This window comes from Eptatretus burgeri, chromosome 7, assembly GCF_056783735.1.
Source record: "Eptatretus burgeri isolate ZD-2024b chromosome 7, Ebu_testis_v1, whole genome shotgun sequence".
Classification (NCBI taxonomy): domain Eukaryota; kingdom Metazoa; phylum Chordata; class Myxini; order Myxiniformes; family Myxinidae; genus Eptatretus; species Eptatretus burgeri.
The window spans coordinates 103644463-103657020 of NC_140967.1; the positions used below are offsets into that span (position 1 = coordinate 103644463).

General features: G+C 45.9%; 1 protein-coding gene across 1 annotated transcript in view; it reads left to right on the forward strand.

Moving 5' to 3' along the window:
- LOC147023976 (uncharacterized) overlaps nucleotides 1–12558 on the forward strand; it is a 41745-nt gene that overhangs the window by 12437 nt on the left and 16750 nt on the right. The window contains exons 2-3 of the mRNA XM_085890078.1: nucleotides 5986–6345; nucleotides 8756–8887. Of these exons, the coding sequence (XP_085746204.1) occupies nucleotides 5986–6345; nucleotides 8756–8887 (492 nt within the window). The remainder of the gene's footprint in view (nucleotides 1–5985; nucleotides 6346–8755; nucleotides 8888–12558) is intronic.

Consider the following 12558-nt stretch of genomic DNA (forward strand, 5'->3'; position numbering starts at 1 on the left):
CTGCACACAACCGCAGTGAGGTAATTTTAATCCTGATGAAGCAGCACTTGTATGGAAGGTCAGGTCAGGTATGGGAGCATGCGCTGCAACAGCACGTCACTGCATCCACTTTCCACCGGAACTCCAGGGACCTCCGTTTGAACTCCAGGCAGATGCCTGGCCCATCCCGATCTGCTTGAGATGCTGATCAACCTGCTGCAATCACAAGGCATTTGGTCGGCCCATTAGCCTCCTCCACTCATGAGGCTCCCTCACTGAGAGAATCTGGTGAGCAGGAACAGCGTCAGGAAAACGAGCCACATGTCCATACAGCCGCATCTGATGCTCACAGATGATGCAGGTAACAAACCTTATTTGATTGTCTCTCAACAACCACTCATTGAACACAAAGTCCAACCAGTGATCGCCAAGGATTCGCCAAAGAGACCTGGTACCAAAGGATTGAAGTCGCTGTCTCAGATCCCTGGTCAGAGTCCAAGTCTCACATCTGTAGAGCAAGACCAAGGACCTGAAGAATCGGACTTTCATCCTCCCACACAGGTACTGGCAGTGCCATACCACATGATCCAGTGAATCCATGACTCTCCAGGCCTGACCTTTGGCTCACAGCCAGCAGACATGAATATCACTGCCAAGTAAGTAAATCTCTCTGTAACCTAAACATCCTCGTCACAAACAGGTGGAGACAAGATTGCAGCATGCAAGATGTCATTGAAAGCCTGGATCGTAGTTTTGACCCAGGAAACCTGTAATCCCGGTGGCTCCGACTCCTCATTCAGCACCTCGAGGGCCCCCAAAAGGAGATCCAGATTCTCCGCAAAGATGACTGCATCATCTGTGAAATGAAGGCCAGAGATCTTAGTATTCCCTAACGATGCACTGCAGCTCGATCTCTCCGAAATCCTCCCCAGAATCCAATCCATACAAGTGCTGAAAAGTGTGGGGGCCAGTACACACCCCTGACGAACTCCAGTAACAACTGAAAATAAGTTAGAGATGGTGTCATCACATCTAACAGCACTCTCAACACCAGAGTATAGTTGAGACCTCAGATTGATCAGTTTTGGTGGCACCCCACGAAGACCAAGAATCCTCCAGAGGGCATCCCGATTCACTGAATCGAACGCTTTTCAGAGATCAGCATGGGCTGCAAGCAGCCCCTGCTGACACTTTCTTCTGCATTCGGTGAGGACCCGAAGAGCAAGGATACAGTCAATCATTGACTTCTGGTGTAAAGCCTGACTGCTCTGGATACTGGTGCTAAAGCAGATGGTGGCGAACACGATCAAGAATTATCCAAGCAAAGAGCTTGCCCGGCACTGAGAGCAGTGTCACCCTTCGGTAGTTGTTGCAGTCCTGGCAATCAGCCTTAAGAGGGACAACAAGGACCCACTCCCAGTCAGTTGAGATGATGCCTGTGTTCCAGAAAGACCAAAGAACTGAATGCAATGACATGAGTACAGCATTTCCACCAGCCTTGAAGTTCAGCATGGATGCTGCAGATCCCAGGAGCTTTACCCCATTTCAATCGGTTCACTCTAGCCTGTGTTTTCACAAACGAAGGTGGATCACAGTTGATTGGAGGGTCAGCAATAGGGATAGTAACACCTCTGACATCCAACTTGACAGCTGGTGGATCAGCCTGGTACAGCCGCTCAAAGTAACTGGCCCAGCAGGCCTTCACTTCCAACTCCTCTGTCAAGAGACCACCACCCTCTGCTCGAATTGCAGTACACAGAGGGACGGGCTTGGAGGAACGCCATGCACGAATTCCCCTGTAAGCAGGACGAGAATCACTTGACCACAGGTGATGCTTGACCCCGTCGGCCTCCTTATCCACCCTTAGTGCATTTACAGTTTTATGCCTCAGTTCCCTGAAAAGCCCAGACCTGCCATTCAGCCTGGTCCTGCGACTCTGGTCAATGGTATCCAGTGTCCCTTGAGAGACAAAACTCTTCTTCGCCCGACGGTGAATTCCAAGACATACACCTGCAACATCAAGGACGGTGCTCTTCAAGGCACTCCACAACTCTTCAGGATTCCCCAAAGCACCCAGACCCCCCCCCCAAATCTCCACTCAGACTGTTCACAAACTCCTCAGCTACCCTCTCATCCTTGAGCTTGCCAACATCCAGCCTAGGCTTAGATGGTACCATTCTCCTGAATTTAAGCTGCAACTTCAGAGTTGCGACCACAAGCCTGTGGTTGGTGTTGAGGAACTGAGCACTCCGGTAGACCCAGCAGTTCTGGATCATCCTCCAGCGACCATCAACGAGTACATGGTCAATCTCCTTTGCCGCACCACCAGCGTTGGAATATCCAGTCCAGCAATGAGCCTGTGGGCACTGAAACCATGAACCAGCCACCCTAAGTCCATGACTTCTTGAAAAGTGAAGGAACTTCGTGCTATTCAGGTTCACAGTTCCAGACCCTTGGGGACCAACACAGGTGTCATAACCATCCCTTTCAGTTCCAGTCGATGCATTGAAATCCCCCAAGACTAGAAGAGTATCTCACCTGGGGCACTGATCAACCACAGACATGAGCGTGTCATAGAATGCGTCCTTCACGGTGAGATCACTCGCCTCAGTCAGAGCATAAACAGAGACCAGGGAAATGACTCTTAAGGAGTGACGAATCCTTCGGGACCCCCAATCTTTGATAGGAGGGAAACCACGGGGTAACATCCCTGGGTCAGATTGTGGGAGAGTGTGTCGGAGTGGTGCTGAGGTGTCGTCCACCAGACGGCGGTCTCCTTGGGTTAACCTGAGGCGGTCCCTTCGGGTGGGTGCCTGGAATGTCCTATCCCTAAGAGAGGATGATCACCTGTCTCTGTTATCATCTGAGCTCAAGCGTTTGGACATCGGGATTGCAGCTCTCTCTGAGGTTCGGAGACCGGATTGCGGCGAGATAATGGTGGGTGGTTACACCTACTATTGGTCTGGTCGCTCTGATGGTTACCATACCCAAGGAGTTGCTGTAGCTGTGTCCAATAAGCTGACCCCAATGATAATTGAGGTAACACCGGTCAACGAGCGTATTATGAGATTAAGGATTCGTCACTCCTTAGGTGTCATTTCCCTGGTCTCTGTTTATGCTCCGACTGGGGCGAGTGATCTCACCGTGAAGGACGCATTCTACGCCACACTCGAGTCTGTGGTTGATCAGTGCCCCAGACGAGATACACTTCTAGTCTTGGGGGATTTCAATGCATCGACTGGAACTGATAGGGACGGTTATGAGGTGTGTGTTGGTCCCCATGGGTCAGGAACTATGAACCAGAATAGCACTAAGTTCCTTGACTTTGCAAGAAGTCATGGACTTAGGGTGGCTGGTTCATGGTTTCAGCGCCCACAAGCTCATCGCTGGACTTGGTATTCCAACGCTGGCGGTGTGGCAAAGGAGATTGACCATGTCCTCATTGACGGTCGTTGGAGGATGATCCAGAACTGCAGGGTCTACCGGAGTGCTCAGTTCCTCAATACTGACCACAGGCTTGTTGTAGCAACTCTAAAGCTGCACCTTAAATCCTGGAGAATGGTACCATCCCAGCCGAGGCTGGATGTTGCCAAGCTCAGGGATGAGAGAGTAGCTGAGGAGTTTGCGAACAGGCTGAGTGGACACTTGGGGGTCTGGGTGCTTTGGGGGTCCTGAAGAGTTGTGGAGCGCCTTCAAGACCACCATCCTTGATGTTGCCGGTGGATGCCTTGGAGCTCACCGCAGGGCAAAGAAGAATTTTGTCTCTCAAGGGACACTGGATACCATTGACCAGAGTCGCAGGGCCAGGCTGAATGGCAGAGCTGAGCTGTTCAGGGAGCTGAGGCGTAAAACGGTACGTGCACTGAGGGTGGACAAGGAGGCCTATGTGCGAGGAATCTGTGAGGGGGTAGAGCATCACCTGTGGACAGGTGATTCTCGTCCCGCTTACAGGGGAATTCGCACATTACGTTCATCCAAGCCCATCCCTCGGAGCACTACAGTTCGAGCACAGAGTGGTAGGCTCTTGACAGAGGAGTCTGAAGTGAAGGCCCGCTGGGCCGGTTACTTTGAGCGGTTGTACCAGGCTGATCCCCCAACTGTCGAGTTGGACGTCAAGGGTGTTACAATCCCTGTTGCTGACCCTCGAATCAACTGTGGTCCACCTACGCTTGTGGAAACACAGGCTGCGGTGAACCAGTTGAAACGGGGCAAAGCTCCAGGGATCTGTGGCATCCATGCCGAACTTCTCAAGGCTGGTGGAAATGCTGCACTCGTGTCGTTGCATGCAGTTTTGTGCTCTGCCTGGAACACAGGCATCATCCCAACTGACTGGAAGAGGGGCCTTGTTGTCCCTCTCTGGAAAGGGAAGGGTGATCACCAAGACTGCAACAACTACCGAGGGGTGACGCTGCTCTCAGTGCCGGGCAAGGTCTTTGCTCGGAAAATTCTCGATAGGGTTCGCCACCATCTGCTTGAGCACCAGTGTCCAGAGCAGTCAGGCTTTACACCAAAGAGGTCAACGATTGACCGTATCCTTGCCCTTCGTGTCCTCACCGAACGCAGACGAGAGTTTCGGCAGGGGCTGCTTGCAGCCGATGTTGATCTCTGTAAAGCGTTCGATTCAGTGAATCGGGATGTCCTCTGGAGGATTCTTGGTCTTCGTGGGGTGCCACCAAAACTGATCGATCTGATGTCTGAACTCTACTCTGGTACTGAGAGTGCTGTGAAGTGTGGTGGTACCATCTCTGACTTATTTCCAGTTGTTACTGGAGTTCGTCAGGGAAGTGTACTTGCCCCCAAACTTTTCAGCACTTGTATGGACTGGATCCTAGGGAGGATGTCGGAGAGATCAAGTTGCGGTGCGTCATTTGGGAATGTCAAGATCTCGGACCTTGACTTTGCAGATGATGCAATCATCTTTGCGGAGACTTTAGACATCCTCTTGGGGGCCCTCGAGGTGCTGAATGAGGAGTCGGAGCCGTTGGGATTACGGGTTTCTTGGGTCAAAACTAAGATCCAGGCTTTCGGTGACATCTTGGATGCTGCTGTCCTGTCTGTGTCTGTTTGTGGTGAGGATGTTGAGGTCGTGGAGAGATTCACTTACCTTGGCAGTGATATTCATGTCTCTGCTGGCTGCGAGTCAGAGGTCAATAGACGTCTGGGTCGGGCCTGGGGAGTCATGGATTCACTGGATCATGGGGTGTGGCGCTGCCGGTACCTGTGCGGGAGGACGAAAGTCCGAGTCTTCAGGTCCTTGGTACTTCCAGTCTTGCTCTATGGGTGCGAGACTTGGACTCTGACCAAGGATGTGAGACGGAGACTTAATTCCTTTGGTACCAGGTCTCTTCGGAGAATCCTTGGCTATCGCTGGTCGGATTTTGTGTCCAACGAGCGGTTGCTCAGAGAGACTCGGATGAGATTTGTTACCTGCATAGTCCGTGAGCGTCAGTTGCGGCTGTATGGACATGTGGCTCGTTTTCCTGACTCTGATCCTGCTCACCAGATTCTCTCAGCGAGGGAGTCTCATGAGTGGAGGAGGCCAGTGGGTCGACCACATGCCTCATGGTTGCAACAGGTTGACCATCATCTCAAGGAGATGGGGATGGGCCTGGCATCTGCCTGGGGGATGGCCAGACGGAGGCCCCTGGAGTACCGGCGGAAAGTGGACGCAGCGACGTGCTGTTCTGGCACATGCTCCCATACCTGACCTGACCTGAAACAGGCCTTTGATCTGGCCCATGGTGTCCCAAATTGGGCTTGATACAGGAGGAAACAGGCCTTTGATCCGGCCCGTGGTGTCTCAGTTGTTTGGCCGATGAGACCGCTGTAACAATATCACTGGACTCTATCGAAAATTATTGCATCATTTTGGTTCAGTGCATGTGGATGTTGGTATGGTGCAGGTATGATGGGCCATATGGCCAGTGTGTTTCCTTCTATTTTCTTTGCAACTATTGGACAGCCTCAAGGAAAGCATTAACTGACTTTCTTTCTTTTCACGTTTAGCTTGCTCAAGCATTGTTTGACAACGATGCCGAAAGTCCTGAAGAGCTGCCATTTCACCGTGGAGATGTCCTCAGAGTTGTAACGCAAGACCTCCAAGGCCTGCAAGGGTGGTGGTTGTGTTCCCTGCATGGGATGCAAGGTATTGCACCGGCCAACCGTCTGCAACTGCTTCCCTCTGGGGTCTTGCCAGTCCCGGCTCACAGCTTGGCTGCGGACTCTTCAGATTACCAGCAGCCCGTGCCATCCTGGATGGCATCCTGTATGGCACCTCCGATGTCAGCTTTTCCTGCTCATTTTGAGAACAGCTCCTCACCACCACAAACACTATTCCCATGGACCAGCTATTACCACCACAGGAAGGTAGGAACAAGCTTAGATTCTTCGAATGAACATTATAACTGCTGAATTCATCAAGGTGGCATTCCAGCTGTGCTGTACCTCCTCTACAATGCCATCTGACATTTGTGTCATGTTAAATGTCCCACAATGTTTTGAGTGATTCCATCAGAGAGTGAGCTAGCTTTCGCTATGAAGGGATGGTGCAGAAAAACATGTCAGCCCGACCCACTATGTACAAAACTAAATTTGGACTATCTTCTCTAAAAAGTTGCTTAAGCTACATCTGAGAGGCCACTTCTCTCGTACTCAACCAATGCTTCCGTAGTTTGGCAAGGCCACGCCCTTCCTCACACCTACTCGATGCACCTGAACCTTGCTACGCGCATGCTCAGATGAGAAAGCGTGTCACATGCATCGGTGAAACCAGATGGGGGGACGGGGGCCATATAAACCAATACAAATCCAGTATTTTTATACAAATTCATAGTTTGGTCAAAAGGTCAAAATGCTTCCAAGTTGTTGTTATTTTCTGACAGACTAACTCAAAATTTGTTTAAGTGACGAACTTGGTTTAAACATGAACGGACTGCATTTTATAGGTGGAAGATGCAAACTGATCAAAATTTTAATGGCTCGAAAGGATTCCACGAAAAGTATGCAAAACTGCATTCCTTTGTGATTAAGGAAGAGGAAAGGAACAAAGGGGTGGGCGGGACCACGACTGTCAATCAGCCTGATGGAGGGCAGGGCTGCCCGCCCACGGGCCAACCTTTATGGCTGTGGTAATGGTGGAATATCATCAGGGTTGTGTGTACTAATAATACATATGCATGGATTATCAGGGATGCTTCTTCGTGATGGTTGAACCCCCCCCCCCCAACGGAAGTCGGGGGCCAAATCTTTCGCACTCCTCCCTGCTGCTCGGATTCATCAGAGGAGCATAGTCACAATCGTAGCGCCAATCGGTCCCCGTGAACTGGCCCATTCCCTCCAACCATTCCTCGTCCTCACAACATTTTGTATGTGAGGAATCTCTGGTTCGCTCCCAGGAGGTCAATCGGCTGTCTCTGTGCTGCTACCCTCTTTGTGCAGGGCAGGCACAGGGCCAATCGACAGCAACGACACACACATATATTCTATAAAGTACGTACTATTTAGAATATCACATCATCTATAATGTACAGTACCAATACAATGTGAGCACATCTATAAAGTTTACATTACAACATTTGTAAATCAGTAGCAGAACATAGTTAACTAAAAGGACATTCGGTAGAGCGCATATCTCCGCCACGCAATGCCTGATCCACGATAACATATCGGGCCCATTACATTTTCGAAATATCATGTTGTATGTCGTTTTTGGGCCGATCTCTCAATGGTGAAGAATCACTTTAAAAATGAAATAATCATCGTATCCAGGTCCAGATTCGGATCTTCACCAAAATCGATTCAATTCGGCGTGGTCACACACCTAACCTGTCCACCAAGTTTCATCCGAATCTGTTTACAACCTTTTGAGATATCGTGCACACAGACAGACAAACAAAAAAAAGATGTCGTGCAGAGCACGATACTTGCAAAATCCACCCCCTCTCCAAAGGTTGCAATGGATACATCAAATTGTCCATTTCATTAAGATTAAAATTGACAATCTTAATCAAAGCTCAGGTCAATCGGATGAAAATGATTATTTTTCATATTGAAATTGATGATTTTCGAAGTTTGACCTTGAGTTGACCTTTGACCTTTTGACCTCAAAAGGCTGGTCTCCAAATTCGGCGATGCACGATGCAATTGCTGCTTAATTTCCAGGCTAATGGGATGAAAATTGACGATTTTTCAGATGAAATTTGATGATTTTAGAAGTTGACCTTTGACCTTATGATCTCCAAAATACTTGGTTTCCCAATTCAGTGACACAATGTGCAAATCTTGTTCAAATTTCAAGTCAATCGGATGAAAAAAATGACTATTTTAGACATTTGACCTCAAGATGACCTTTGACCTCAAAATCCATAGGCTTCTCAGTTGAGACGACCTCGACAACTCGGGAAATATTCATGACTATCGGTTTGGAATTGTGACCTGCAGGTGATTGACAAACAGACAGACAGAATAACAAAATGGCCTGACCAATATACTTGAAAAATCTTCGATTTTGCGACTGACAGACAGACAGACAGACAGGGGTGAAAACATCACCTTCTTGACCTTCGGTGGCGGAGGTAGCGATGAAAAAGGGACAACCGTTATTCAAAGAGGGATGTAGGGATGGTTTCACACTATCATTTCTTGTGACCATCCGTACCTTGTTTACCCACTTTTTTGGAGGAACATCCCGACATACTTTTCCCTTTGAAAAAATGTACAATTGGTTGTACTGTATTGGAGTTTTCTTTTTTGATTGGGGTTTGTGTCTGTTTTACAGCCAGGAATCGTACAAGGCCTTCGACCACCACACTTGCATCCCACCAATAACAGCATTTATGAAGTGCCCACACCGGTTTGTGCGATGGCAAACGTACTCTTCTCGCCTATGGCCAACAGCCTGGATGAAACGGTAACAAAGGATTGCTTATGGGAAACCGAGAATACTTTGTGGGGTGACGTGGGATTGTAATGTCCAAGATTCCGATAATAATTCCAACCATCAAACAGGTCTCCAGATAGTAAAACACATGCTCGTGATTTTGCTGTGAACGTGAATGCAATGGATATGTCAAGCATTATGGGCCAAATGGTCTCCCGTGTCCAAGTCCCCCCCCCCACCACTTGTGTTGTTCTTATGGATCATCAAGGTGTTATTAATCCAAGGAGCGTAGAGATGATACAACGATGGCCAGCCTTCAACCAATTGTTTGTAATTATCCCGATGCTTTTGAAGAAAACTTGGGGGATATTGTAATCCGGTCTGTCTGTCTATCTGTCACCCTATCTCCTCCTAAACTGTTGTGCAGAAATTCACCACACTTAGTAGTTATGATCATCACATTGCACAAATGTGCGAGAATAGCATCATTTTTGGCCCCGCCCACTGTGGCCCTGGGGCAGGGTCAAAAACCAAAAAAATGCAACGAAGAGCATATTTTAAAACATTTTTGAAATGAAACTTTGTAGATTCAATCAACATTTGGGGATGCATGAAATATGTAATTTTTGGGGATTTGACCCCCGGTTCATGCCCCAGGGGATGTGGACTTCGGGTCATAGGGGTCAAAACAAGATTTAGTAACTCAAAATTTGATCTTGGGTCATTCCTGGTGGAACTTTTTGCCATCTTTCAACATTGCTTTGGGTGGGAAGTGTGGGGATTTGCGACGACGCGCCATCGACTTCCCTCCAGCTTCCTTTGTTTTTCCTTCCAAATCGGTTTCTTTATGAGTGGAATTTTCTTGAATGCCCTTTTCAGTTCTGTAACAATGTGGCGACACCAACGTTTGAGGGTGGTTTACATGGATGGTCAATGTAAAAATATTTTATGTATCCAATGAAACCTTCTTCATTTTTTATTATGTGGTTCTTTTCTGCTTTTTTTTTTTTTTTTGGATTCAATCTCTACCCTTCGTTGCTAAATACAAATCCACGCAACAGCAGTCGACTCGCCCTATATGGTGCAGTGTTGTAGTGAAGTTCACCTGGTCTGAGTCTGAGCTGTCCGAGTCCTGTGCTGAACAAGTATTGGAAAGTGGAAAAAAAATTTTTTTATATATGTTTATGTATTATGTAAATGAAGACAATTACAGTAAATATCAAACCTTACTAACAGTGTAATTTGTTGCTTGCATCAAGATTTTATTCCATATTATGGCCCTCTTGCTGTCGTAACATTCCACATTAATGCCCGTAATATCTTCGAGGCTGCCTGCCTCTGGTCCAGCATTACGGAGTGTTAGAGAGAGGGGTGGGGGTGAGGGGTTGTCAGATTTTTTTTTAGCAAAAATAGCGTTAATTAATGTTTGAACAGCACCTTATAAATCATTGGCAATCACAGATCATGTACCACCATTAAAAACATGGTCTTTTACAGCACCATCCATCCATCCATTGGGACCATACTCTGTGCAGAGCGTTGGTGCTGCCAAGTCTCCTTAGCCGTTGGGTACAATCCTGGATGGGTCACCACTCCAACAGTATACCAGCATGATGGCACTCATTTTGCCGACATCGGAAGGATGACAGGTCGAGTTAACCCCACCTGGTATTAATTCAACAGCTGAGCGGGATTTGAACTCAGGACCCTAGCATCCCAAGCCCACCACCTTAGCCATTAAGCCAACACCAGACATACATTCCGACCAGTTTCTGTAATCGTAGCAATCCCCTGCACACCTTGGTATGATTTTTTTTTTAATAATAAATGAATAAATAAATTCATAACCCTCACCGTAACCCAAACCATTATTTTTGCTCCAATTCGTTCAGGTTTGGTCAGATTTCACATTCTGGCCACTTTCTGAACTCACAGAAATCCCTTTCATACTGTGATGTGACTTTGTTTTCCTAGAAAATAACAAAATAAATAAAATAGGAAAATCCCTTATCGTAACCCTCAGAAACCGCTGTAGTTTTGATTTCCAACAAGCTATGGTGCTCAGATCTTAACACATCCCGAGGGTAGCATTTGTGGTTAAGCATACCAAATGTCGAGGTTCTATCTCAAATAATAACGGAGATATGGAAGGCATCATCTTAGCCTATCGAGAGTGAGATATAATTGTTTTTTCATTGGTTTTTCAGAACACGTCAATTAACACATAACCTGCTCACATGACTGTCCAAATAATCGTCTTTCTTGTGTTTACAAGTACAACAATGTAAAGTATGTGACGATGTTTATTAGCCCCTGTTGGACTCGGTCCAAAACAGTTGCTTATTGATTTGTTCTCGTTAAACATATTTTTTTCAACATGGCTTACTTTTAAGAAAGATCGCATTAGTCGGTGTTTAAATCGATGACTCATTCACAGTTTCTTTTTCACTCCAAAAACCTCATTCTTATTACTAGAAGGAAAATGTACCTTATTTTTGTGTCACGCTTCAGACAAAAGCGTTGATAGCGTTTAAAGGTAAGCCATTTTTAGTGCTTTGGTTTAAAGTTAGGCCATTTTTAGTGCTTTGGTTTAAAGTTAAGCCATTATTAGTGCTTTGGTTTAAAGTTAGGCCATTTTTAGTGCTTTGGTTTAAAGTTAAGCCATTTTTAGTGCTTTGGTTTAAAGTTAAGCCATTTTCAGTGCTTTGGTTTAAAGTTAAGCCATTTTTAGTGCTTTGGTTTAAAGTTAAGCAATTTTTAGTGCTTTGGTTTAAAGTTAAGCCATTTTTAGTGCTTTGGTTTAAAGTTAAGCAATTTTCAGTGCTTTGGTTTAAAGTTAAGCCATTTTTAGTGCTTTGATTTAATGTTAAGCCATATTTAGTGCTTTTCTTTGGTTTAAAGTTAAGCCATTTTTAGTGCTTTGGTTTAAAGTTAAGCAATTTTCAGTGCTTTGGTTTAAAGTTAAGCCATTTTTAGTGCTTTGATTTAATGTTAAGCCATATTTAGTGCTTTTCTTTGGTTTAAAGTTAAGCCATTTTTAGTGCTTTGGTTTAAAGTTAAGCCATTTTAGTGCTTTGGTGTAAAGGTGAGCCATTTTTCATTCTTTGGTTTAAAGGTAAGCCATTTTAGTGCTTTGGTGTAAAGGTGAGCCATTTTTCATTCTTTGGTTTAAAGGTAAGCCATTTTTAGTGCTTTGGTTTAAAGTGAAGCCATTTTTAGTGCTTTGGTTTAAAGTTAAGCCATTTTTAGTGCTTTGGTTTAAAGTTAAGCCATTTTTAGTGCTTTGGTTTAAAATTAAGCCATTTTTAGTGCTTTGGTTTAAAGTTAAGCCATTTTAGTGACTTGGTTTAAAGTTAAGCCATTTTAGTGCTTTGGTTTAAAGGTAAGCCATATTTAGTGCTTTTCTTTGGTTTAAAGTTAAGCCATATTTAGTGCTTTTCTTTGGTTTAAAGTTAAGCCATTTTTCGTGCTTTGGTTTAAAGTTAAGCCATTTTTAGTGCTTTAGTTTAAACGTAAGCCATTTTTCGTGCTTTAGTTTAGAGTTAAGCCATTTTTAGTGCTTTGGTTTAAAGTTAAGCCATTTTTAGTGCTTTAGTTTAAAGTTATTCCATTTTTTGCTATTAGTGGGGCAACTTAGCATAACAATTTTGCATTTTGTGAGGAAAGCACCAAATTTGGCACACTAGTAGGCCAACATATTA